This window comes from Rhinolophus hipposideros (genome assembly GCF_964194185.1).
Source record: "Rhinolophus hipposideros genome assembly, chromosome: 26".
Taxonomy (NCBI): domain Eukaryota; kingdom Metazoa; phylum Chordata; class Mammalia; order Chiroptera; family Rhinolophidae; genus Rhinolophus; species Rhinolophus hipposideros.
Genome location: NC_138072.1, coordinates 14,759,598 through 14,785,831, shown reverse-complemented (window position 1 = coordinate 14,785,831; position 26,234 = coordinate 14,759,598). Strand labels below are relative to the sequence as shown.

The 26,234-nt window shown below is 36.6% G+C and overlaps 1 protein-coding gene and 1 pseudogene across 2 annotated transcripts in view; one reads left to right on the top strand and one right to left on the bottom strand.

Annotated features, from left to right (window-relative positions):
- The window catches only part of CDC42BPA (CDC42 binding protein kinase alpha), a 296,719-nt gene that overhangs the window by 182,756 nt on the left and 87,729 nt on the right, over window positions 1–26,234 (top strand). Inside the window, exons 9-13 of the mRNA XM_081039105.1 lie at window positions 228–321; window positions 8,914–9,114; window positions 10,811–11,059; window positions 12,798–12,877; window positions 17,031–17,197. Of these exons, the coding sequence (XP_080895231.1) occupies window positions 228–321; window positions 8,914–9,114; window positions 10,811–11,059; window positions 12,798–12,877; window positions 17,031–17,197 (791 nt within the window). The remainder of the gene's footprint in view (window positions 1–227; window positions 322–8,913; window positions 9,115–10,810; window positions 11,060–12,797; window positions 12,878–17,030; window positions 17,198–26,234) is intronic.
- On the bottom strand, window positions 6,191–6,782 carry LOC308493123 (histone chaperone ASF1-like; annotated as a pseudogene). The gene has a single exon. The product of its transcript is annotated as a histone chaperone ASF1-like (transcript).

The window sequence follows — 26,234 nt, the reverse complement described above, 5'->3', positions numbered from 1 at the left end:
TTACCACAGTACTTTTTATCTCCAGGAGAAGACTGAAATTACATATGTTTAAGAAAGTTTTAATGTGAATCAGACCCAGGATTTGAATCCATAAAATAGTCAAATAGATGTTCTTAGAGTATTAATTTTAAAAGAAGTTGAAATTTTCAGACAAAAAGATTATCTTACCAAGTATCTGATTATATTTATTCTTCCCAACTAAAACTGGAATGTATTTATTTTTTTAGAGACATCAAACCTGACAATATATTGATGGATATGAATGGACATATTCGGTTAGCAGATTTCGGTTCTTGTCTGAAGCTGATGGAAGATGGAACGGTAAATAAAGATAATCTTAAATTATTTTACCCACAGACATTTTCCTTGCCCCTTGTTTTTATCTGTTTAGAAACCATCTATTTATATTAACTCTTCATACATCTGTTGCCTTTCTATGCATCAGGTCCTTCCACAAAGGCATTTAGGCCGACTTACTCATAATAGGACTTGTCTATAAAGTCATATGCCATTTTCAACTGCTTATATTAATGATCTTAAGATTGATACAGTATGCCTTTTGAGAGACTTTTGTTTGTTCTTCCTTTAGGTGAACTGTTTATTATTGTACTTGAGATATTTTTACATTTCCAGATGGGTAAAAAATACAAATCCCACATGGAGAAAGAAAATGTGACTTTTTCTTCACTTTTATTTCTTTTATATTTCTTTTCTAGTTATCTAATTTTCCTGAGGGACAGTGTTCAAAACATGAATGCTTTTATTACAAAACCCTCTGGGTTGACTCAGTTTCATATTACCATTTACTTTAGTTCTTCCAGCCCAACGACCCTTAGTTGTTTTCTTTCACTTATTTAAAAGTTTATATGCCCTAATTTTATTCCCTGGTTTGTTTTTGTATTTACTTCAATTTCCTGGCTGTATAGTAGAGGTCCAAATGTATATCATTTTAATTGGCAGAAACTTTTTTAGAGAGCAGTTTAGTATAATACATTCCAAAGGCCATGAAAATGTCACATTATTCTGGACCAGTAATTTGACTTCTGAAAATTTATCCCAAGGAGATAAGTTTTTAAAAAAGATTATATGACTTCTGCCTCTGGACACAATGGAGGCAGTGTCCATTGTGACACAAATGATACCAAATTGTCCTCTCATTAGAAACAACAGTAAAAGTGGATACAATATATGAGACAAGTATTTTCAGGTGGTGGACAGTAGGCACCACAAGACTGTTATGTCTAAGAGAAATAAATTCATGAGGTGTGCTTCACAATTTCCCAGAGTTGGGACAGTTTTCTGACTCTGATGCAGAAAGCTCGAGTTAGAGCAGAGTATAGAATTACTATGGAGCTGAGGAGAAAGATTAGACTTGAGTTAGCTGAGGCAGCTGGAATCTGCAGGGCTTGACACTGGAGAGGGGGGAGTTCTGTAGAGAGAGGGCCTAAAGTATCTATGGGGGGCTATCTCATGAAGGTTGGGTTGTACATATGCAGTATAAGACCATATGATGTGTTTGGGGAATATAATTGGTAATGTTGTAAAGATTTTACAGGGTATCCAATGGACACTTGTTTTATTAGGGAGACCACTTCATGGACAGTCTAGGTGCCTGACCACTGCAGTGTACATGTGAAGCTGAAGCTGAACAATAATGAATGTCAACTATAATTTAATATATTTGTGGTCACAGGATATGGAGTATAGCATAAGGAATAGAGTCAGTGGAACTGTAACAGCCACCATGTTTCCCCGAAAATAAGACCTAGGTGGACAATCAGCTCTAATGCATCTTTTGGAGCAAAAATTAATATAATATAATATAATATAATATAATATAATATAATATAATGTAATATAAAATAAAATAAGACCAGGACTTATATTAATTTTTGCTCCAAAAGATGCATTAGAGCTGATTGTCCGGCTAGGTCTTATTTTCGGGGAAACACGGTATATACGATGTCAGAGGGGTAATAGATTGGGGAGGGGGTTTGTCACTTTGTGAGGGGTATAAGTATCTATTACATTGTTTTGTACACCTGAAACTAATAATAATAATAATAAAATACATTGATTTAAAAAAAAAAAGACCATATGAGACTTACCAAATGGTAGATGATACTCATTTGAAGATCAAACAGAATACTGGAAATCAGGCAGTGCTGGGGGAGAAATAGTGCTAAGGGAACATTGGAATTTTGGCCCTGGAGAGGTAGTTGACACCTTTATAACATGTAAGACTTAGTCTAAACCTGTCAAACAGCCTTAATCCAAGTCCTGATAAGATCCATAGTTTGAAAATGGTCCTCCAAATAAAGGAACTTCAGTGAATCTTAGACCTTCTGTAAATCTGCCTTGAAAGAGTATAATCATAAAGCAACCCATGTTTAAGGAGATCAGTATTTTTTTTAATCTGCTTGAATAAGAATATTCTTCAGAGAAAGATAACAGAATTCATACTTTCTATAATGTCTTATTGACAATGACCAGCATTCAGTCAGAAATCACTAGACCAACAAAAATGGAGGGTAGGGTATAAATTGTGATACAGAGTAGTCTGTATCAAAAATAAAAGTAGTCAGTAAAAACCTGGGTAACATACGTGTTGGACTTAGCAGGCAGACTTAATGAAACTATCATAAAGATGTGTAACGTATCAAAGGAAATATCTTAAAGATTACACAGATAAGGAATTTCAGCAGAAAAAGAAATCAGATGGATCTTTTAGAACTTGAAAAACACAGTAATAGAAATATAGAATTTACAGGAGGAGATTAACAGTGAATTCGAGATGAGAGAAGAAAGAACTGTTGAATTTGAAGACAGATCCATAGAGACTATTCATTCTGAAGAACAGAGAGAAAAAGATTGAAGCAAAATAAATATAGGCTCAGGGATCCTTATAATTGGACTTCTCAACGGAGAAGAGAGTGAGATAGGAACAGAAAAAATTTGTAAAATTGACTGCTCAAGCTTACCAAATCTGATGAAAAACACAGATCTACGATCTTAGCATATTTCAAGCTTATAAAAAGAACCACATTTGGCCATGTCACAATAAAACTGCTGAAAATTAAAGACAAGCAAAAAAATTTGAAAGCGGCCAGAAGAAAAAACACATTACATGCTGTAGAAAAATGGTAAGAATGACCACTGACCTCTCATCAAAAGTCATGGAATGGTATCTTTAAAGTGTTGAAAGAAGAAAAAAGTCTGTAAACCAAGAATTCTGTATCAAGCAAAAATATCCTGCAAAAATAAAGATGAATTAAAGACATTTTCTGATAAATAAGAGGAGATTAATTTCCAGCAGGCATGGCTGCTAAAGAATGCCTTTCAGGCCAGTAATACCATTTGGATATTTAGATCTATAGAATAAAGAATATCAGATGGTAGTAAGTGAATACAAAAAAAGAACACACTGTATTTTCTTAAATTTATACAAAAAAAATCTGACTGTTAAAATTAGAAATAATAACATTGTAATGTGGGGTTTATAATATATGTGGAAGTAAAAGACAGAATAACAGTCACACAGTGTAAGATGTGTTTGTGGAATTATACTGCTGCAGGATAACTATATGTGTGTGATACATAAAGTGGGAAGTGGATAGTGCCCAGTATGACATGAGAAGGAAGAAATAGCATGGCTGTCTTGCTGAGTTGAGAAAATACAGATTAAAGTCAGGGAGGCTGTGGCGTCAGGAAGTTGTGGACCACAATTCCAGAGAGGAGAGAACTACACTGAAAAAGAACTCCAGGGGAAGAGCTAGTGTTTCCCCAGTCCTGCAGGTTATAAGCCCCTTAGACTCCAACCTGGGGCTCCTCTCCTGGAGTCTGATGTCCAGTCTTCCAAGTTCCTGTACATTCCAGAATGCAATGAGTACTTTTTCTGTCTATATGAGTTTTCCCTGATCAAATTTATTCCTGAAATCCTGGTGTGTCTTCCCAGTAATTCATTTTTTTATTGATGATCTCAAAGTAATTTTGGGGGGCATAATAGCATGTTGGTCCTCCATTTAGAAAATTATAATGAAGAAACCTTTTTACTTGTTTTATTTCCATTTTATTTTTATTTTTTATCAACCTATACATATTTCAGGAAGACATCGCAAAAAACAGCATTCCTTTGTTCTAGTTCTTCCCACCTGCAAATCTCTTTTTTTAGAGGCTGACTTAAAACCTTTTAGCTCTTTCTTCTGTCATTTGATTTACTTACATATTTATTATTATCGTATTTGTGCTGCTCTCATCTCTTGATTATTTAGTTTTAGATGTTTTTTCATTTCCTACTATGGAAGATAAGGATTCAGATCTCTTACCTTGATTTGACCCAACCCGTGTACTTCCTCTCTATCTTCTCAGTGCAATTATCACGCAGTGTCATTAAGTCCTGTTCAGCTCATAGCTATGCCATGCAGTTGATTTTAATTACATTTCTTTTCTTGAAAAACTTTTTGGTCTCCCTGGAGTAAGTGACCACTTTGCTTCGCTTAGTTGTTTATGTAATTCTCACAAAGTTATCCTCAAATTCTTCACCACACATTAAGTAATTTAGAAATTCCTTTCTCTCAGACACACTAACTTCACAGTTCCCTTTTATCCTTTGACGATATCCATGCCAAAGTCTTGCATTCTTCCATTCTAATCTAGAGTGTTCTATAGGCCGACAGCAGAATTATCATCCTAGGCCTACCTTTCCTCATCATCTTGGAATTCACTGTGCTGCTCTCTAGTATTGGATTCTCTTCATGTAGTTTTAACAGTAGGATGTATTTTACTTTTAAAGTTTATGAACCTAGTTAGCGAACTCGTTAATAAGCTGGTATATTAAATTTCAAAGGTTAACATTTAGTAAAATTTTGCTTCACAAATTCTCTTAGAATGACAGGAAATATGTACAACTTAGATTGCATATTCAGACAAATGCCCCTTTCCCTTCTTCAAAATAAAAGCTTTAAAATGTTAGTGTGGAAGTTTTAGATATGAACGCACTGCATAACTCTGCATCATATGGCTGATGTCTTGCTTAGCAGCAAGAATAGTGAGACTATTCTACACTTAATGGAGCATAAGAAACTTTTTGAGGAAGGACCTAGCTCTCATCAAAGAAAAAGAATCTTTTGGTCCATTTAGTTAATACATTCCTTTCCAAGATTGCTTTAAAAAAAACTTATCTGGAAAAGCTATCTAGAATATGTCAACCACAAATATGCCTAATCTTATTCTGCATGAGTCTCAAGGGATACGGAGAAGAGTACTACATGTGTGAAAATGTATATATTTCCAAAGTAGCAACTTATCTATTATAATAAATGTACCTTCTCAAATCTATCCCACTGGTTTTATGTAAGTGCTGCTAAGAAATGATCTATGAAAACAATTTTAAAGAGTTAAGCTTACAATATTTGTATAAATCTAATTTATTATAGTCTCCTATTCTTAAACTCAGGGAGTTTGTATCTGCTCTTGACGTGTTGAATTTGCTGGGTAATGATGGGTGATTCAAGGAGTGTTCTGATGTACTAAACTGTTATAAAAATAAAAACCACAGCCAGAGGACTTATAAAGAATTAACCACATTTGTTATTATCTTAGAAACCAAACTGATTGCTATCAAACATTACATGAACTATAACAGTAACCATAGGAGGCTTCTAGATGGCCTGGGAAGTCAGATCCTAAAGTTCTTCGTAGCACATAGTTGACTTCAGATCCCTTCTAAGGACATGCCAAAAAACAATGGAAATTCTCCCCTAAAATGAAACCAAACGATGTGTTATTACAGGAAGAAACATTTTAGTTGAAGTGAACTTTGTTCTTTTGAAGGCCAGTAAAATACGGGTCCAAAGGTTATTGTCCAAGAGGCTAGAATATTTTATAACCTGGTCTAATGATTCATATTTCTTTGTCAATGCTTCAATTATATATAGAGGAGAAGAAAATAATATATTTTAAAGTTAGATTCGTTTCAGAACAAATAACACATTAGAGGAAAAAACTGCTTAAAAATAGTTGTATTTGTATTCCACAATTTGCTCAAATACTGGTTTTCTTATAAACGTTCTACAGCACGTTCTTGAAACAAATTGTTCACATTGTATCTTGACTATGACTTACGGGAGTTTCAGGGAAATAGTTCTGTGTGTTTTTATAGCTGAATTTGTACTAGAGGGATGGCAGGTGGTCACATGCAGTCAGTGTGGGGTTCTAGCATGACAGTTAGTGAGTTTCTGATGTGGACCATCCCTCTGATGCTGAAAGGAATGCGCCTGTTGAAAGTCGTGATTGTAGATTTGGATGACTGCATTCTGCATCCTCTCATTTTTCTGTTATCTTCCCAGTTAAGGTGGAATCTTGTGACTCTGGGATTAGATGCCAAAATATTCCTTTGAAGCTTAGACAAGTCTGGTTTTACTGGCGGATTTTCCCTTAATTCTGTCTCGGTATATTTACTGTTGACATAATCGCCAACTCTAATAAATTCTTGACTTTGATACGTGCATGTCATTAGCACAACTGTGACACCTACTGCATCTGTATCTGGAACGGGTCCTGGCTTAGGTGCATCAGCCTGAAATACAAACTTGCCATCCTGCAGGAACAGGACCCACTATGAAAGAGTCTAGAACTGGGTCGTATTCCTCGCTTTCTGCAGAGCTCACGTGGATAATTTTCCATTCCAAGTCTTCAGACAGGTCCTCGACTCACTCGAAGGTGATGTGGAAAGGAGGAGGGTTATCTAGCACCACCAAGTTGTTCACCTGAACCTTTGACATATTTTCAAAAAAACAGAAACAGTGGAAACCGGGGCTTGTTCCGGCACAATAAAGTTCAGTGTGCCTGCGCGGGAGAGCATGGATCCCGCCCCACATGACAGTGCAGCTGCGGCCCACATTCTTCCACCTGGGTTAAATTTCTGGTTTTCTGAAGTATGTCCTTTAGTGCTTCTGTTTATCTGAAAGCGTCTACATGTGATCGTTCACTCAGTCTTTGCGTAAAAATGTCTTTGTTTAACCCCCATGCCTATATCATAATTTAGGTAGGTAGGGAATATAATTTTGTCAATTGTTTTGTCTCATTACTTTGAAGAAACGATTCCATTTTCTTCTGACTGCTATGTTAGTATTAATTCAGCTGTCAGTCTGTCATTCCTCGCTAGGTAATGTCTTTATTCTTCAATGTTTTTAATGGAAGTGTATCCGGTTTTATTTATCTTTTCATCTTTCACCTATTTACTATGTTTTTTATTTTAACTAGTTTTTCATTTCTAGAATTTCCATTTGATTTGTTTTTTTCTATCTTTTTTTTTTTTTTTACAATTTAGTGATTTTTAATACATTTACAGAGTTCTGAAATCTCTTTTCTTATGCTTTTGATTTTTAAAAGATGTCTTTAATAATAAATATTTCATGAAGTGCAACTGATGTGTTAGGGCTCTAATTGTATTGTTTGTTCGGATTTCTTTTGTTCATAATGGAATGTTTTCTCATTGAGTTCATATATTGGATTGTGAGCTTATCTTCAATGGGCTGTTATTCATGGGAATTATATGTGGCTCTGTTTGAGCATGTGTCCTCTAGAGTAGTTTTGAATTTGTTATGTCAGGCTTTCTAGGGGCTCCTAACCTGATGCCAACATATTTGCCACTTTCTTGGCTTGAGAACTTTTGGACCACAGAAGCACTGTGAATTAAAATCCCAGTGGGACTATGTGACCTAAAGTTATGAATCTCCAGAGAAGGAATCTTTCTTCACATATCAGCAATCAAGATAGACAAAACGTCTTTCTCTGCAGAGTGGCAGTTTTGTAATTCAGCTTCTTGCTTACAATAGACCCTTTAGGGGTAAAGGTTGTATGCAGCAGCCTCTCACTTCAAACCTCATGTAAGCCCAAGGTTTTTTCCATTTGCCCTCATGTACATGGTAAAATCCAAGTACCTAGAAAATGAAAACCGGCAATTCCCAACCCCATTTCTACTCTAATGCTTACCATCCCAGATTCTCAACCGTTTCTTGATTACTGGCCCCTATGAGTTGTCTTTTTTTAGAAAGCTCATTTATATGTTTATAAAAATGGTTGTTATATTTTATCTAGTATTTTTAAGGTTGTAATGGACGAGTTTTCAAATTATTTAATTTCAGTATTGCCAAAGAGGAAGTTTATTGTAATAATTATTAACGATGGTAATTTAGTCTAGAAAATTCAGAGTATTAACCATTATTCTACCTTGAGAATGTTTATCTTTTGATATAATCTTTTAAATACATGGGGAACCTTTTTTTTTTTTTTTACTTCAGAGCATCTTACAAGATTTGTGCCTAGGATCATTTTTAGCAATTGTTTCCAATTTACATCTAACTTGTCATAATTATATGCACGACTATTTTTCCCTACTGGGACTTTATTATTTCAAGCATATGTCTTTATATTTTTTTTAAATTAATAAGTAATTTGAAGGACATTGTTATTTATTTCCTTAAGTTTCCATTAAGGTGTTTTAAAATAATCTTCAGGTTGTTCATAAATATTAGTCAGGTTTGTTTAGGGCTTATTACCCCTAACTAATTGTAAAATTTTTATACTTCCAGTTTTTCATATGTACATGTTAATATCAATAATAACAGTGTTCTAAAGTAAATAATTTGTTATTAATTGCTGTGGTGTTTAAATCACTTGGTTAACCTAAATGTAGTCAGTTAAGTAACAGCTATAATAAAAGTTCTATAGTATTATGAAATTTTGAGAAGTGTTAGTGTGGAGATTATGTAAAATTTAATTTATATGTACCAGGAAGCTAAATTCAGATAATGACAGTGTAGTTATGAGATGTCTATTGTGTATCAAATAAATGTAAATATTTTTCTTTGTTTCTAACATATTAATTACTAAAAATGTGAACTTCTTCAGGTCCAGTCCTCAGTGGCTGTTGGAACTCCCGATTATATCTCTCCTGAAATCCTTCAAGCCATGGAAGATGGAAAAGGCAGATACGGTCCTGAGTGTGATTGGTGGTCTTTGGGGGTCTGTATGTATGAAATGCTTTATGGAGAAACACCATTTTATGCAGAATCTCTGGTGGAGACATATGGAAAAATCATGAACCACAAAGTTAGTACATTTTACTCTTCTTCAAATTAATGTGATAAATAATACATATAATAAATGTATTTATTATAATACATATATAATTACATTTATAATACATATAATAAATGTAAAAGTAGTGCGATATTTAAAAAGAAAATATTTTTCTAAAAACAGTAAACAGCTTAATTTCTATGCTAATAGGGGACAAACATGAATAATCAAAGTCCATTAATTATACCTAAAATTATTAGTTCTAACCTTACACTGTATTTTATTAAACATGCTAATAAATAGGAAATTAAATGGTCTCTCCAGTAGAAAAACATACTTCATAAGCAGACAGTTATATCGTTCCTATAGTATAGTGTAGTAATTACTATATGATAGTATAAATATAATCATGACTAGGATACATTTTAAAAAGTCTCAGCCTCAGTAATAATAAGTGAAATGCAAATCAAAATAAGAACAAGATATATTTTCCCTTGTCAAATTGGCAGATGAAAAGAAAAATAGTACTCTGTACTGTAAAATCCAGTGAGATGAGTATTGTTGATAGGAATATAAGTTGATATAACCCTTCTGTCAAGAAGTTTATAAGTATGCATCTAGAGTGTTAATAAATAGTTGAAGCTTTTGATTGAGATCTTCAGTTGTAGAATCTACCTTAGGGAAATCTTCAGTAGTACAAAGATGTATGTACAAGGATACCTATTCCAGTATTATTTATGATCACAAAACATTGGAAAAAATCCAAATGCACAACAGGAATTAATAAAACTTGAATCCATTTAGTACCAAGTGAAATGAAAATAGATTGTTCATAATAGGAAGAAGGTTTTGATTGATTGGTCTCAGAAAATTGTGAGCATTTGCAAACACCTGGAATATGAATAGTAGTATCTCATAAAGGGAGTGACAGTCTATTCTTTTTAATTTGTTCTGGCGACACAATTATGATTAGTTGCTACAGACAGACAGATAGATATCAGTTTGATAGAGTTAATGCTCTTAGAACCCAGTTGCAAATATAGTCTGCTAAATAGTTATGAACAATTGAAAGTAAATAGCTACAAAGTTGTAAAAAGTATGTAAAGCATTTTAGAGGGAAATTGTTGTACATGACATGGTTATTAAGAGCACAGATTCTGGAGTCAGACAGCTTCATTTCAAATGCCAGCTCTATCGTTTTCTAGTTGTGTGACCTTGAGCCAGTGGCTTGAACTCTGTGCCTTTGTTTCCCCTTCTATATAATTAGGAAAATAGTACCTACCTTAGATAATTGCTGTGAGGGTTAAATGAGTTAAATGAGTTACAAGCACTTCCAGTACTGTCAAGTACATATTACATTCTTTAAAAATGTTTATTGTTACTTAATCACTAGTATGTGGCTTATATAAATAATCTATGCTCTATTGAAATACTCAGTCATTCTCCTATTTTTAATGAATTCTCTTCATTCTGACAGCCATTTAAGGTATCTTTAGCATTTAATTTTTTCTACAGTACGTGTATAAGCACAAATGAAATTAAAAGTTTTTTAGGAAGAGAGTCTTCTCATTTATCCCTGTATCTCCTTCAGTATTAGTACTTTGTACCATATATACTTAGTAGATATTTTTAAATGAAAAGGTATTTTCAAGAAAATAAATGGTAATCAACTTACTGAGTATGTTATATACTGATTTACATTTTGTTTCTATTATTCTCTGTTTAGGAGAGATTTCAGTTTCCAGCTCAGATGGCAGATGTGTCTGAAAATGCTAAGGATCTTATTCGAAGGCTCATTTGTAGCAGAGAACATCGACTTGGTCAAAATGGAATAGAAGACTTTAAGAAACACCCATTTTTCAATGGAATTGATTGGGACAATATTCGAAACTGTGAAGCACCTTATATTCCAGAAGTTAGTAGCCCAACAGATACATCGAATTTTGACGTGGATGATGATTGTTTAAAGAATTCTGTGAGTATGACATTGTGAAGTTTTGTCCCCGTTTCTTTTTAATATGGTTATAATTTTATGGACGACTTTATCAATTATCAATCAGACAGTTATGGCTTCAAGTATTTATTCTCTCACAAATTCAAGAAATTAAGAGAGTGTACTGATGTGAACATAGTTATTCATGACTAGGAACAAAATTCAAATTCAAAGGTTTACTTCTGAGATTAGTTATGCCATTAGGTTTCCTAAGAAGACGACAAATTAGATGCTTAAAAGAGTGGACTTCATGATGGCAGAATGAAGAGGTTGGCAAATCTCTCCTTAAAAACCACCATGAAACTGGACAAAATTGTCAAAAACAACCATTTCAGGGTTTTACAAATCAACCCAAGGTAAATAAATTGAGAAGCATTTATGCATGAAAAACCGCTGAACTTTAGTTAAAACCAGCTCCCTTCTCTGGCCCGCACCCCTGTTCCCTCAGCTTGCTTGGGACAGTAGAACTGCTAGTATGGAGCTGCTTCTAAAAACCAGCAGTTTTGCTGCACGAGGGGGCTGACTTGACCTGGAGAGCTAAATACCCATGCCCAGGGGTGTTGCCACTAAAAATAACAAACTTGGTGGGAAGTGAAAGAAAATATACAGCTTTACTAGCCTGAAGTTATAGCTGTGTTTGAAGTGAGTGGCAAACCAGCAGATTAAGCCAAATATTCAACCATTTTTAGCTTGTGGGCCATACTAAAACAGGCCAACATAGTTTGTCAACCTCTGCTCTAAACCGTTACGTTATATTAAATTAGAATTTAGGAAAATAAAAACATAAAATTAGATTTTTGGCTTCTTAATTTGAATTGTTGTTTTAATTCAATTATTACATTTCTTATGGTTTTAATTCTGCACTAAAAATTTTTATAGTTACATCACTTTTCACTGTTCAGTAAGTACCATACTCAAGGCAGATAAGAACTTCTCTTATGTTTTCCTTTCTGAAACTTACAAGATAGATTAAAATGGACTTCCTTCATGAGTTTTTTATTACAAGAATTGTATTTACTGTTAACAGAAATTGTGAGTTATTCCAAATTGAATACGCAGTACAGTCAGTTCTGATGATTTGCAGTAATTATGTTTAATAAAGTCGCCGTGAACACTGTATTAGTTGGACCATTGCTCCTAGGGGACACATAGGGTTAGGATCCTATGAGCCTGTGGTCAAGACCTCTTCATCAAAACAGAACCTTGTTTTATGTGTGATTCTATTTAAAGACACCTGTTAAGTAGAAATTGTCGATTAACGTTGAACTCACCACCAACTCATGCCTGAATGAAGCTTAGCTAACTTTTTTTTGTAAGGCACATCTCAGCCTTCTTGCTTAGGAACCCAAGATGGCACTTCACTATCCTGGAAGCAAAATCACCTGTAAAAAGCACAAAAGTGAGAAAAACATGGCACACGCTTAGACCTTGAGAAGAACACTTGTTTACAGCCTGAGAGCTGAAACAGGAAGGCAAACATCTCCTTGTTCAGTTCCAGCTGGGAACATGTGCAGCTCAGATTCTCCTTGCTCTGCACATGTCTGCAAAAGCACTGTGAATATTGATTCTGAGTTACAAATCCATTTTAGTGACTAGGCAAATTTGCAAATGTGGAATACATGAAAAATGACGGTACTCGCAATATCAGTCAGACTTTCCATCTTTATTTTCATAAGGTCATAGTTACTTATTTCTTACCAGATGTTTTTCATTCCTTTAGGAAACAATGCCTCCACCAACACATACTGCATTTTCTGGCCACCATCTGCCATTTGTTGGTTTTACCTATACTAGTAGCTGGTAAGTTTGAAAAGTTAACATAATTTAGACAAAGCAAATTAAAATGAATTGGTTTTTTAAAATATAAGGCATGAGAGGACTTTGTAAATCAAAAATTAAAGAAAAAACAGGATGAAGCTTGTCATGCAGGGAGTCAGGCGGGGTCTCCGGTCCCACTCCCCACATAAGAATGCAGGACATAGGCCAAAAAGGAACACCCACGGAGCCATAGGTAGGGGAATCATACCACTATAGTCTCGCTGGCGGCTGGGTTGGAGACACAGGAAGCAGGAGCCACACTATTCGCAACCCGCCATCCACTTGTCTCTGCCAAACAATCTCACTTGCTAGCAATCTGCTTCTCTGCAATCTGCAATCCACACTCTACTGCTTGCTAGCTCAGCCACCATTTTCTTGCTAGCCCCCATTTTCTGCTAGCGTAGCCACAACAGTTATATTAGTGGCCAGTGACTCACTGGTTACAGCTGACGGCCAACTAGCCACAGCTGACGGCCATCCAATCACAGTTGATGGCCATTTACTACCTGAGCCAGCACTTTTCCACGTGAGGCCAAGAGCCTGAAAACTGCACTCCTGGCTCTGTCCCCACATTCCACCCCTACAGGGTCTTGCCTCAATCTGCATGACAAGCGTCTTCCGTGAAGGGCCCTGTGGAGGCTCCTAGAGGTGAATGCAATATCCTGGACACAGCCAGGGTCTCTGGGCACAGCCAGGGTTTCTCAGGGCACCACCAGTCCTTCTGGGCACAACCAGACTTCCTGGGCTTCTTAGGGTACCACCAGTCTCCCCGGGCACAGCCAGGGCCTCTCAGGGCACCGTCACTCTTTCTGGCCACAGCCTGACTTCCTGGACACAGCCAGGGCTCACAGGGCACTGCCACTCTCTCTGGGCACAGCCAGACTTCCTGGGCACAGCCAGTCTTTCTCACATATTCTCGATGGCGGCCGGTCAAGACACAAAAGCAAACATCCACCAGTTCCACTACATGGTGGTATGTTCTCAAGCAAACAGTCAAGCGGTTCATTAAATTAGGGATGGAGCCCATTCCCCATAGTCCACAGTCATTCGCCAGGGCTATGCGTTAGCCTCACAATGTGTGCCCTCTCCGCAGGGAAAGGGCTCCAAGTCCTCCCCAACCTGGGGGTGAGGGCCTCAGCAAGCACTTCCCAGCCCACAGGGCCGCAACAACCTTCTCTTTCTTCGGCCTCTGGTGGTTGGAGAACCATCCACGTCATCCCACCCCTCATGGGGGTCCAGCTCTCCTGCAGCTGCTCCTCCCGGTCTTCCTGAGACTGTTCATACGCACAAACTGTTCCACTGCCCTTCGGGGAGCTTTGGCCAGCACCGTACCCTGCTCTCTGCGCCATTTGTCATGTGAGGTGACCTGCGGGGTCTCTAGTCCTGCTCCGCACATAACGCAGGACATGGTGAGGCCAAAAAGGAACACCCACGGAGCCATAGGTAGGGGAGACATACCACTATATTCTTGCTGGCGGCTGGGTTAGAGACACAGGAAGCAGGAGCCACACTGTCTGCAACCTGCCGTGCACTTCTCTCTGCCAACCAACCTCACTTGGCTAGCTGCAATCCTCCTCTCTGCAATCCGCAATCCACACTCCGCCGCTTGCCAGCTCAGCCACCATCTTCTTGCTAGCCTCCATTTATTGCTAGCTCAGCCACAGCAGTTATATTAGTGACAATGGCTCACTGGTTACAGCTGATAGCCATGCAATCACAGTTGATGGCCATTTACTACCTGAGCCAGCACTTTTCCACGTGAGGCCAAGAGCCTGGAAACTGCACTCCTGGCTCTGTCCCCACAAAGCTACTGCTAGAATAAGTTAAACATTACAAAATGAATAGAACATATAAGAATCTAACTCATTTTGGAGGAAAAAGAATAGGACAAATAGAGCGCTCAGAATATAGCTATTAGCAGTGGGGCAGGAATTAGACGTGTCCCATGCTGTTGAATAAATACGTCTAGGTGTGAAGCATCAGAACTTTTGGCCCATTGATCTTAACTATCTTTTCATTGACCCAGTTTAAATTCCATTGAGAATGATTATAACACACCTTGTGTGCCCCCTCAATTCCTTGATTGTCTCATTTTGTTACACTGGTTTGCTAAGTCGACATTCATTATTATAATTCAGTTTTCTGTGTGTACCTATGCAGTTCAGTGTCTAGAGAAAAATATCTGACTATTCTTACCAGTCGCACTGTAAGTTCATGATTACCAACCTCACGTGTTCCTTTTTACTGCCTAGCAAATGTATATTACCGAGTGTATTCATCTTCCGCTGTCCTACATAGCTATTTCATATTGTATGCTTTCCTCTGAAACCTCTATCATCCTCACTGTCACCTGTGATCTCGCTTCCTCTTTCACTGAGAGGTTGAAGCAAACAGCAGACAACTTCCACAAGCTCTCCTCACCACAGTTACTGCCTACATCCCTCTGGACTCGTATGCTGTTCTTTTTATGCATGAATTGTGAGCTAAGGCTGACCCTTTCCCTCCCTTTTGCCTACTCTAGTGCATTGCTAGCTGTTACATCATAAGATTTTTCCTTTCTGTGTCATTTGCATAATCACATCATTTCCATCAGCTCACAGACATGCATTTTCCCCCCATCTTAAAGCAAAATATAAAATCTCGCTTAATCCCACTTTCTTTACCTGCTACCAACCATTTCTCTGTTCCACATTATAGAAAAATTACTTCCAGCTGTTGCATATTTTGTCCATTTTTCTCATTCTCCTCTTTCTTGCCATTATTCCAGTCAGGTGTGTGCGCCCATTACTTTATGCAAACTGCTTTTATCAGTGTCACTACTGACCTCCATATTGCTACATTTCATCATCATTTCTCAGTCCTAGTCTTACTGATTTGTCTCGACTCATGTTATTTGTCATGGCTCCTTCCCACTAAAACACGTTCTTTTAGCTCCCAGGGCCCTGTCCTGATTTCTCCTTACCTTTCTGGTCACTCCTTTTCAGTCTCCCTTCTGCTGCCTCCTAATCTCCCTCGTTCCACCCTGAGTCTTGGAATCTTTCCCGTGTATTCCGTGGTGTTCTCCCAGTTCCTTGCTGATGACTCCTACTGTGCGTCTCCAGCTGAGACCTCTCTCCACTCGTCTCCTTAAAATCTCTCTTAACCACCTACTTCAAACGTTCATAACTTTGATTCTTATTTTCTCTGAAGCTGTCTGTGTGACCCTGCTATAAGTCAGAACATGCCCCGTTTCAGGACCAAGCTCCACTGCCCCCAGCTCTGCTGGCTTCGTATCTTAACAGCAAGCCAAAGTTCTTAAGGCCCTAAATGACTGGCTCACTTTATCTTTCTATTTTCTACTACTCTTCGCCTTGCTCACTCTACTCCAGCCACGCAGGTATCCTTTCTGGTCCATGACATGCCAGACATATTCTTGTTTCAGGGATTTTGCACTTGTGTTCCATCTGTCTGGAATGCTTCTCCCCCTGATATTCCCTGAGTCTTCCCCTCCCCCACCCGGACTTTATTCAGAGTTACTGAGTGATGACTTACCTTACCACTTTTTCTAAATTTTTGTTTCCTCCCCAATGCTTTATTTCCCCCTTTCCTGCTTTGTGTTTGCTCCTTAGCGTTTAACACTAATGTACTGACTATATTACATGTTTATTTTGTTTATTTTTGTCTCTGTCACTGGACTATAAGTGCTACATGGGCAAGTTTTATCTGTTTTGCTCACTGCTGAATATCCAGCTCTTCAAATATTTTAAATTATATTGAGTTAAAGAAAGCATTATACTTTTGGAATTCCAAATTCTAGTTAAAGAGGACCATGGTTGGTGTTTTTGACTGTGATTTCACTTCAGTGGTCACATAAGTGGTCACAAACTACCAGCAATAATCCTGCAGCAAACTTATTTTTCTAATTCATGGTTATTAAAATTAAGGTCATTTGGGCAATTTAAGTTTTCATTTTAAATATGCTTCGGTAAAGTCTTTTATGGTGATTTTGCAAAAAAATTGTGTTTTATCATCATTCTAGATGGCTAATTGTAACTAGGTATTCAAATCCATGTTTTAAATGAACAATTGCAAAAAGTTATCTTTTTTTCTTCAAACTTTTTGTTTCATTGTAAAACCACATTTTTTCTCTCTTCAGCGTTCTTTCTGATAGGAGCTGTTTAAGAGTTACAGCTGGTCCCACTTCACTGGATCTTGATGTTAATGTTCAGAGAACTCTGGATAACAACTTAGCAACTGAAGCTTATGAAAGAAGAATTAAGCGCCTAGAACAGGAGAAACTTGAACTTAGTAGAAAGCTTCAAGGTAAATATATTATTGTAAAGATAATATTTTCCCCTTTTTTGTATTTTCATTATTTTTATAGTATTTTTTAAATTTATTTTTAATTATAGTTTACTTATTATATTAGTTTCAGGTGTACAACATAGTGATTAGACACTTACTTATATAACTTATGAAGTGATTTCCCTCCATCCCCGTAAGTCTAGTACCCACCTGACACCTTACTTACTACAATGTTATTGGCTATATTCTCTGTACTGTATTTTACATCCCTGTGACTCGTTTAATGACGGGCTGTTTGTACTTCTTAATTCCCTTCACTTTTTTTGCCCATAGGAGTTTCTTACGTTCCTATGTATTTCTGTAGTATCAGTTGTAATGTCTCCTCTTTCATTTCCAATTTTATTAACTTGAGTATCCTCTCTTTTTTTTCCTTAGTCCGGATGAAGGTTTGTCAGTTTTGTTTATCTTTTTGTAGAATCAGCTCTTAGTTTTATTTCTCATCTCTATTTTATTTTATTTCTGCTCCGATCTTTATTATTTCTTTCCTTCTGCTAACTTTGGGTTTAATTTATTCTTTTTCTAGTTCCTTGAAGCGTAAGATTAGATTGTTGATGAAGATCTTTCTAATTTCTTAACATATGCCTTTATTGCAATAACTGTCCTCTCAAAACTGCTTTTGCTTCATTCCACAAATGTGATATGTTGTATTTCTATTTTCAATCGCTTCTCGGCCTTTTGGCTAAGATCAAGTGTATTTCTGTTTTCATTTGTTTTGAGTTAATTTTTTTATTTCTCTTTTGATTTCGTCATTGACACACTGGTCGTTCAAAAGTGTGTTGTTTAGTTTATACGTGTTTGTAGATCATCTCATTTTTCTCGTGTTGTTGATTTCTAGTTTCATACCATTGTGGTCAGAAAAAATAGTTGGTGTGATTTTAATCTTCTTAAATTTGCTAAGATTTGTTTTGTGTCCTGTCACATGATCTATCCTGGGGAATGTTCCGTGTGCACTTGAGAAGAATGTGTATTCTCCTGATGTTAGATGGGAAGTTCTGTACCTGTCTGTTAAGTTAATTTGTCCTAAAGTATGCTTCAAGTCTAATATTTCCTTGTGTATTTTCTATCTGGATGATTTATCCATTACTGATAATGGAGTATTGAAGTCTCCTACTATAATTATATTGTTATGTATTTCTCCCTGAAGAGCTGTTAGATTTACTTAATTTATTTCAGTGCTTGGTTGTTGGGAAGCATATGTATTTACCATTTTTATATCTTCTTGATGCATTGATTCCTATTCATTGTATAATGACCTTTTTGTCTCAGATTACCGTTTTTGGCTTGGCATCTATTTTGTCTGATATAAATATGGCTTTGCCCACTTTGTTTTGGTTTCGACTTTCTTGGAATATCATCTTCCATCCTTCACTTTGAACTTATCTGTGTCTTTCAAGTTGAAATGAGTCTCCTGGAGGCAGCATCTAGTAGGGTCTCTCTTTTTGTTTTGTTTGTTTTTTTTAATCCAGCCAGCCAGCCCCTCTGTGCTTTTTAATTGGTGAATTCAATCCATTTACAGTTAGGATGCTTATTGATATGTAAGGACTTACTATTATTACTTTTTTTTTCCTTCTGTTTATTTTGTACCTGTATTTTTTTCTTTTTCCTTCTGTTTCTTTCTACCTTTGTAAGTTAGTGGTTTTCCACGGTGACATTCTACCTTTTTAAATGTTTCATGTCTATGCTCTACAGTTTTGCTTTGTGGTTACCGTAAAATTTACATAAAACATCTCATTGGTAAAATAGTCCTTTTTGTGCTGGTAGCAACTTATCTTCATACATTTAAGAAGTTACTATCCTTTTACTTCTCCCCTTTTATAGTTTTGATATCACAAATCTTATGCTGTGAATTTGTTACCAAATTGTAGGGGCTATAGTTGTTTTTAATGCTTTCTACCTTTAACATTTATGCTATAATTGTTTAACACACTTCTAAAATAGAATTCCAGTTTTCTATTTATCACCTTAATCAGAGTTTTATGTACTTTATTTGTTGGTTCAGCTTGAAAAGCTCATTTCAATATTTCTTATAAGGCAGACCTAGTAGTGAACTCCCTCATCTTTTGTTTATCTGAGAAAGCCTTTATTTCTTTTTAATATAAAAGGATACCATGTTTCCCTGAAAATAAGACCTAACCGGAAAATAAGCTCTAGCATAATTTTTCAGGATGACATCTCCTGAACATAAGCCCTAATGCGTCCTTTGGAGCAAAACTTAATATAAGGCCTGGTCTTATTTTCAGGGAAACAACGGAATTTTGCTGGATAGAGTATTCTTGGCTGGCAATTTTTTTTCTTTCAATACTTGGAACATGTCGTTCCTCTCTCTCCTTGCCTGCAGGATTTCTGCTGAGAAATTTACTGATAGCCTCATGGGGATTCCTTCATAGGTTGCTTTTTCTCCCCCTTTAAAATTATTTATCATTGACTTTTGATAGCTACATTATAATGTGTGTTGAAGGTCTTTGGGCATTGAGATAGTAAAGTGTTCTATCAGCTTCATGGACATGTATGTCCTGTTCTTTCCTTGGTTTGGGTTAGTTCTCATCTATTATTTCTTTAAATATTCTCTGCCCCCTTCTCCCTCTCTTCTCCTTTTGGTATATCCATTATGTTGGCTTTTATAATGAAGGCTGGTAACCCTTGTAGGGTTTCTTCACGTTTTAAAATACTCATTTTCCTCTTTCACCTGAATCATTTCTCATACCTGTCCATCAGATCACTGGTCTCTCTTCCATACGGTCTGCTTTATTTTCAGTGCTTTCAAATGCATTTGTCATTTCATTTCTTGAGTTTGTCAGCTCCAGAATTTTTGTTTGGTTCTTTTATATAATTTCAATTTCTTCAGGAATTTATTTCTTCTGTTCATTAATATTATTCCTGAGTTTTTTGAATTGCCTTTCTGAGTTTTCTTACAGCTTGTAAGAAACAACAGCTATTTTGAATTCTTTATTAGATCACAATATTCTATGTCTTTGAGTTTGGTTGCTGGAGAATTGTTTTCTTTTTGTGATGCTGTATTACCATGATTTTTCAGTGTTTCATGAAATATGCCTCTGCTGTTACATTTAAAGTAGCAAACATTTCTCTTACTTAGTGGGTAAGGCTTTGTTTACTTTGATTCTAAATTCAACAGGTTGGCAATCAGAAAACTTTCTTTTGTTTTCCAGAAGGTGGCGATATAGCACAAGTTTTTGGTTTCTCTTACTGGAACTGACTCACTTCTCAAGTTTGGAGTGCACTTAAATATGATGATGGCAGAGTGGGGGGAGGTGTATGCTTAGACTTGTAGCTTTGGGTGTGTTTATGGCCCAATGGAGGGGACCCTAGAGTGGGGGAGTCCCAGAGGACTGTGGGCAGACAGCAGGAAATTTGTTCTTCATTTGTATTTGTCTGCCTTCTTCCTGTTCTTTTCCTTCTCCCGTCACTGAGGTCTCTTCTCAGAAATTGGGGTATTGCTGAAGAGCCAAGGGGTCCATCCAGCTGCAGCCCTCATGGTCAGGCTGACTTTTACTCACCACTCTCACTTTCCACCTTTGCTAGAGAGGTTGCTGCTGCTACCACCTCTGCTGCAACGCCCTTGGCTCTGTAGCCTTCTCTGAGGTGCAGTCTGACAACTTTTGGATGTGCAGATGGATGGATCTCTCAGGTGTATTGGTGTGCTGTACAGAGCACTTTGCTTGGTTATGGATGTCGAACTAGTTGTAAATCGAAGGGGATAGAAAGAAGGAATGACTCATGTCACATGATGCTTTGATTTTAAAATGGTGCTATACATACAATAAAGTGTGCAAGTGTTTTACTTAAGTATAAGCCCCATAAATGTTTAAATGTGTGTACATTAATATACAATCAATATATAGAACATTTCTAGCATAGTATAAAGTTTCCTCATGCCCCTTGCCATTGTGTAAGCCACCACCCTGAAAGAAACACTATCTTAATTTTTTCATCATTAATTCATTTTACCTGTTCATGAACTTCATGTAAATGGCATCATACAGTATGTTCTCATTTGTATCTGGCTTCTTTCACTCAACATGTTGTTTTTCAGTTTTTTTTCATACTGCTGATGAGTATTACATTGTACATAAATACAAAAAAGGTTTGTTTATCCAATATCTTAATGGGTACTAGCTTATGTAAGAAAATACAACAGATTGGATGGCTTAACAACAACAGAAATTTCTCACAGTTCTGGAAGCTGGAAGTCTAAGATCAAAGTGCTAACATGGTCAAGTGAGGGTTCATAGCCAGTACCTTCATGCTGTGTCCTTTCTCCAAGGGTTCTCTTTTATTAGGCACTAATTTCATGGCTTAAGCACCTCTCAAAGGCCCCATTTCCTAATAACATCATCTTTGGGGGTTAGGATTTTAGCATATGCATATGGGAGGGACACAAACATGCAGATCATACCATCTAGTCCATTGTTGTTGACTATTTGGGTTATTTCCAGATACTATTACAAGCATAGCTTCTGAGAATATTATTATTATTATTACTATTATTATTATTATTATTATTATTATTATTTTGGTGATCATATGAACTTATTTCTCTTGGATGTCTACCTAAGAGTAGGATTTCTGGGTCATAGGTTAGAGTATTTTCAACTTTAGAAGGTACTGTCGAAGCGTTTCCAAAAGTGATTGTATCGATAGTTCCACTAATAATGCATGAGTGTTGTTTGCTTTATATTCCCATCAGAACTTAATATTGGTAGCTTTTATACTTTTAGCTCTTATAATGTCTATATAGTGGTGTCTCGTTATGATGTCAATTTGTGTTTCCCTAGTAAGTAATGACATGAGTATCTTTTCATATATTTAGTGTCCTTTTGGATAATCAGTCTTCTGAAGTCCCTGTTCAAGGTTCTTGCCCATTTTTTTTCTATTAGGCTTTTATGTGTCTTTTTGAAAAATAATTTTTATTCTACCACTTCACAAACAGTATAAAAACTTTACAAAAACTCTTTGTGTGATTGTTCTATATTTCACCTCTCTGTTGTAAACCTATTGATAAATTTGTTTTATTGTTTAAATTTTTATTACTTACTAATTTTTTTTTAAATATCTTTTTATTTACCCACATATTTACCCTTTGTTTTTTTCTCCCTAATGATTCATGTTTCCATCTGGAATAATTTTTTCTTTAATCTGAAAAGCTTCCTCTAGTATTTCTTGTGATATATGTGTTTTGTGACAAAAATCTCTCAGATTTTGTTTGTCTGAGATATGTTTATTTTGCCTTCATTTTTAAAGGATATTTTGCTGTGTTAGAAATCTAGCTTGGCAGTTTTTTTTTCTTTAATTCTATACAGATGTTATTCCATTGTTTTGTGACATCCATTATATTTGAAAAGCCAGCTGTTAACTGTAGTCTTTTGAATGTATCTTATTTTCCCTCTTGCTGCTTTTAAGGTTTTTTTCTTTAACTGCAGTTTTGCTATGATCTGCTTAGATGTAGTTTACTTTGTATTAGTACAATACAAAGTATTATATTAATATTTAGGATGCATTGAGCTTTTGGAATGTTTGGGATGCATTGAGCTTTTGGAATCTTTTTTGTTTTTTCTTTTTTTTTGCTTTTGGAATCTTAACTGGTGTCTTTTATCAATTTTGGAAAATTCTAAGCTGTAATCTCTGGATATTTCTTTTGCCCCATTTACTCTCACCTCTCCTTCTGTGACTCCAATGTGTATCTTAGACTGTGTCCCACATTTCTTGTCCTGTTCCTCGCGTTCTTAGTTCTGTTTGTGTTTAATTTGAATATTTTTAATTGACTTGCCTTCAGGTTCATTAGTTTTGTCTTCCACTGTGTCTATTCTGATGTTAAGTCGTCATTTCATCTATTTTCTCTTTTAGTTTAAGAATATCCATTTGATTCTTTCTTCCCGTTTTCAGTTCTTTGTTGACATTTTTCATCTTTTTGGTTATCTTTTCTTTTGTTTTCTTTAATATACTAATAATAGTTATTTTAAAGTCCTTGGGTGGTAATTCCAACACCTGGATAATCCGGGGGTCCTGTCTCTATTTCTGTTCTTGTCTTCTGATTGATCACATTTTCATGCTTTTCCAAATGTGTCATAATTTTTATTGAATGACAAATATTATGGATAAAAATAACAGAGAGAATGATGTTTGTGTTATTTCACTCCAGGTAGGGTTTCCCTTTCATTGTCTAGTTAGAAATTGAGCTAGGACAGGCTGATTTGCAGATTTAATTAGACTCAACCTACTTCTGGTTTCAAATGTCATGAAGGGAGAACAAGATAGAGCTTGGTTGGTGCTCTTTCTCCTTTACTCCGTAAACTGTGGGAGATTTATTCTGCCCTTCACCCTCCTATACCCCATGGCACTTCCAAGTATGGCACATGTCTTGATGGGAAGACTGGCCATGTGTTTGAGACAGACCTTCTTCTTCAAGTAAGCCTTTGCCTCTGAATACTCCAATATAGAATATTTCAGTCTGACTTTTAGAAGCTCCTTAACTTCCATGCAGCCCCCAGATACAACAAATATAGTATAAGGACAAGAGCACCACATATTTAGGGATCCTGAGGTTTCCATATTGTTATACCAGCTCTACCTATTCTCCAGAATTTATGGTGGGTTTTTTTCCTAGCCTGATATTCCTCAGTTCAGGGCAAACTTGAGCCTAAACCCCCTCACAGAATGGGGTAAGGTTCTGAGGTAATAGGCAGCTGTCGTAGCCCTTTCAACTCACTATGGCTCATCCTTCTCTGGTTAATTAGTCCTCTTTGCTTTCCCAGATACATGATGTTTGTAAAAATAAGATTTTTGCAAATTATGTAGTATATTTTTACTTTTTTCAGTGGGAGCGATAGAACAGTAACCTGTTGTTTCCTACTCCATCTTATTCTGAATGAGAAATTTCTATGTCCCAGGTTTTTTTGATGGTTCGAATTATTCAGTATATTCTTAGAGAGTATTGTTACCTGTGATTGGTATAATTTGCATAAAGCAAACCCAATGAAAATATAAGATCATTGCCTTTTGGTATTAACACCTGTTTTATACAATGACATAGATTAACATTTAAGCCAACTCAGCCATTTATCAGCTATTTATTGAGCACCAATGAGCCAGAAACTGTTCTGCATATGACTGGGAATGTAATAACAGAAAAAGAAAAAATGCCTGCCCTTGCACTGCTTGCATTCTACTTTGAGGAGACAGGTAATAAATCAAATACAAAGTAGTGTCATCAGCTGAGTATAAGGAAGATGGAGAATGTATTAGATTTTGACAAGAAAAAGAAAAGATGTGGAATGGTCAGTTTAGAGAAGAGTAAATGGACTAAGGAAATATTTTAGGATTGTCAGGCATCAATGGCCAAGATATTTCAGGTTAGGAGACATGAATTTTAGATGACAGTGTTTTCCTCAGCCACATTCACCTTCTAGGGGGAAAGCACAGAACAGGAGTTAGCCAAGATGGGGGCCTTCTAGGCAAAGCACAATCACGGAGAGCAGGGCAAAGAAATCACGGTGCGCAGGCGAACCAGGATTGTAGTCACAGACCAAGGAATCTAACCTGCAAATAAGGAAGAAAAGAGAAAAGTGCTAGCAACAGTGGATTGACATTCTTGGTGAGAATGAGGACTTACTGTAGTGGTCCCTAGTGTGAGCTGTAAGCATAAGACGTAATCAGAGGGTGGTATATTCGAAATCAAGACTTGGGAGGCTGTACAGTTATTAATAATGACAAAGTATGCAGTAGCATTTCTCAAGTATTTGGGGCAGGGTAATTCTTTGATGTGAGAGACTCTAAGACAGAGTCCCCAGATACTTTGTCCCCAGATACTAAATATCTCTAGCAGTCTCCTAGCACTATGTCATTACTACCCACCTCACCGCCACCACAGACACACAAGCACTTTTCTAAGTTCACAGAGGTCTAGGAGACGACCAGTGGATTCGGTGGTTGTGCTGGAGAGAAGTCTATCCGCTGGGTTGTTTTGGGCTGCAAGTAATAGATTTCTTAAATAATATGGATTCCGGCTTAATCTCAACGTAAGCCAGAAGTGGACAGTTTTCAGTGCTGATGTCAGGGCTAGCGTCTCTGTGATGGTATTGGCTTTCCCCTGTTGATTCCACGGGACTGCCATAGTTCCAGACATCATGTCTTCACACATCTACAACCCCCAAAACAGGAAGTTTCATTTTCTTTCGTACATCTCTTACTTAGTGAGAGATTAAAACCTTTCCATGAAGCCACGCCTCCTCAGTGGACTTTTTCTCAAGGTACTATTAGTTGCAACCAAGTCACATACTAATTCTTAACTAATACTGATAACGTGGGATGGGATAACCATGACTGACTATAGAATCCTCAGTTTTGGCTGGGCCCACTTACCTGTGCACATTGTAGCCTGATACCTGAGTTTGGTTTACAAGCAAGAAGAGAGGAATAGCTGCTAGGGAAATAAAAACCCAGCAGAGCCTGCCATAGGGGATTTGTGTGCCGGAGAAGCTAGCGTTTCAGGTAGATTGTCAATTTTTATGTGAAAGTCACTAAGAATAATAAAAAGCGTTGTAACAGAAAGAGGGATAGTAAACAGTGTGTAAAATTGTTATTCAAAGAGAAAGAAAGACAGTAGATAACTATAATGAACAAGTAATGGGCTTCGTAGCAGACCTGGGACTTGCAGGGAGGACAGAACAAAGAGGAGCAAGGACCCCTGCCCCACCTCTTCCTTTGCAGTATGTGGGGTGTAGGAGGAAAAAGAGCTCCTACTGATGTCCACAGACTATTTTTATGTCTCCTCATTTTCTACTCCCAACGTAGATGTCTTTAAAATAAACAAAGGATATTCTTTTAAAAACAATAAATAGAATAAGCACCAATTTTTAGCATGTTTATACTCAAAGAAATACTTATTAGGTGTAGATCATGGCTGGATGCACAAGGTGATGTATCTTACACCTTTAATTCAAATTAACAAATATTTATTGACAACTGTGCATGATGGTCA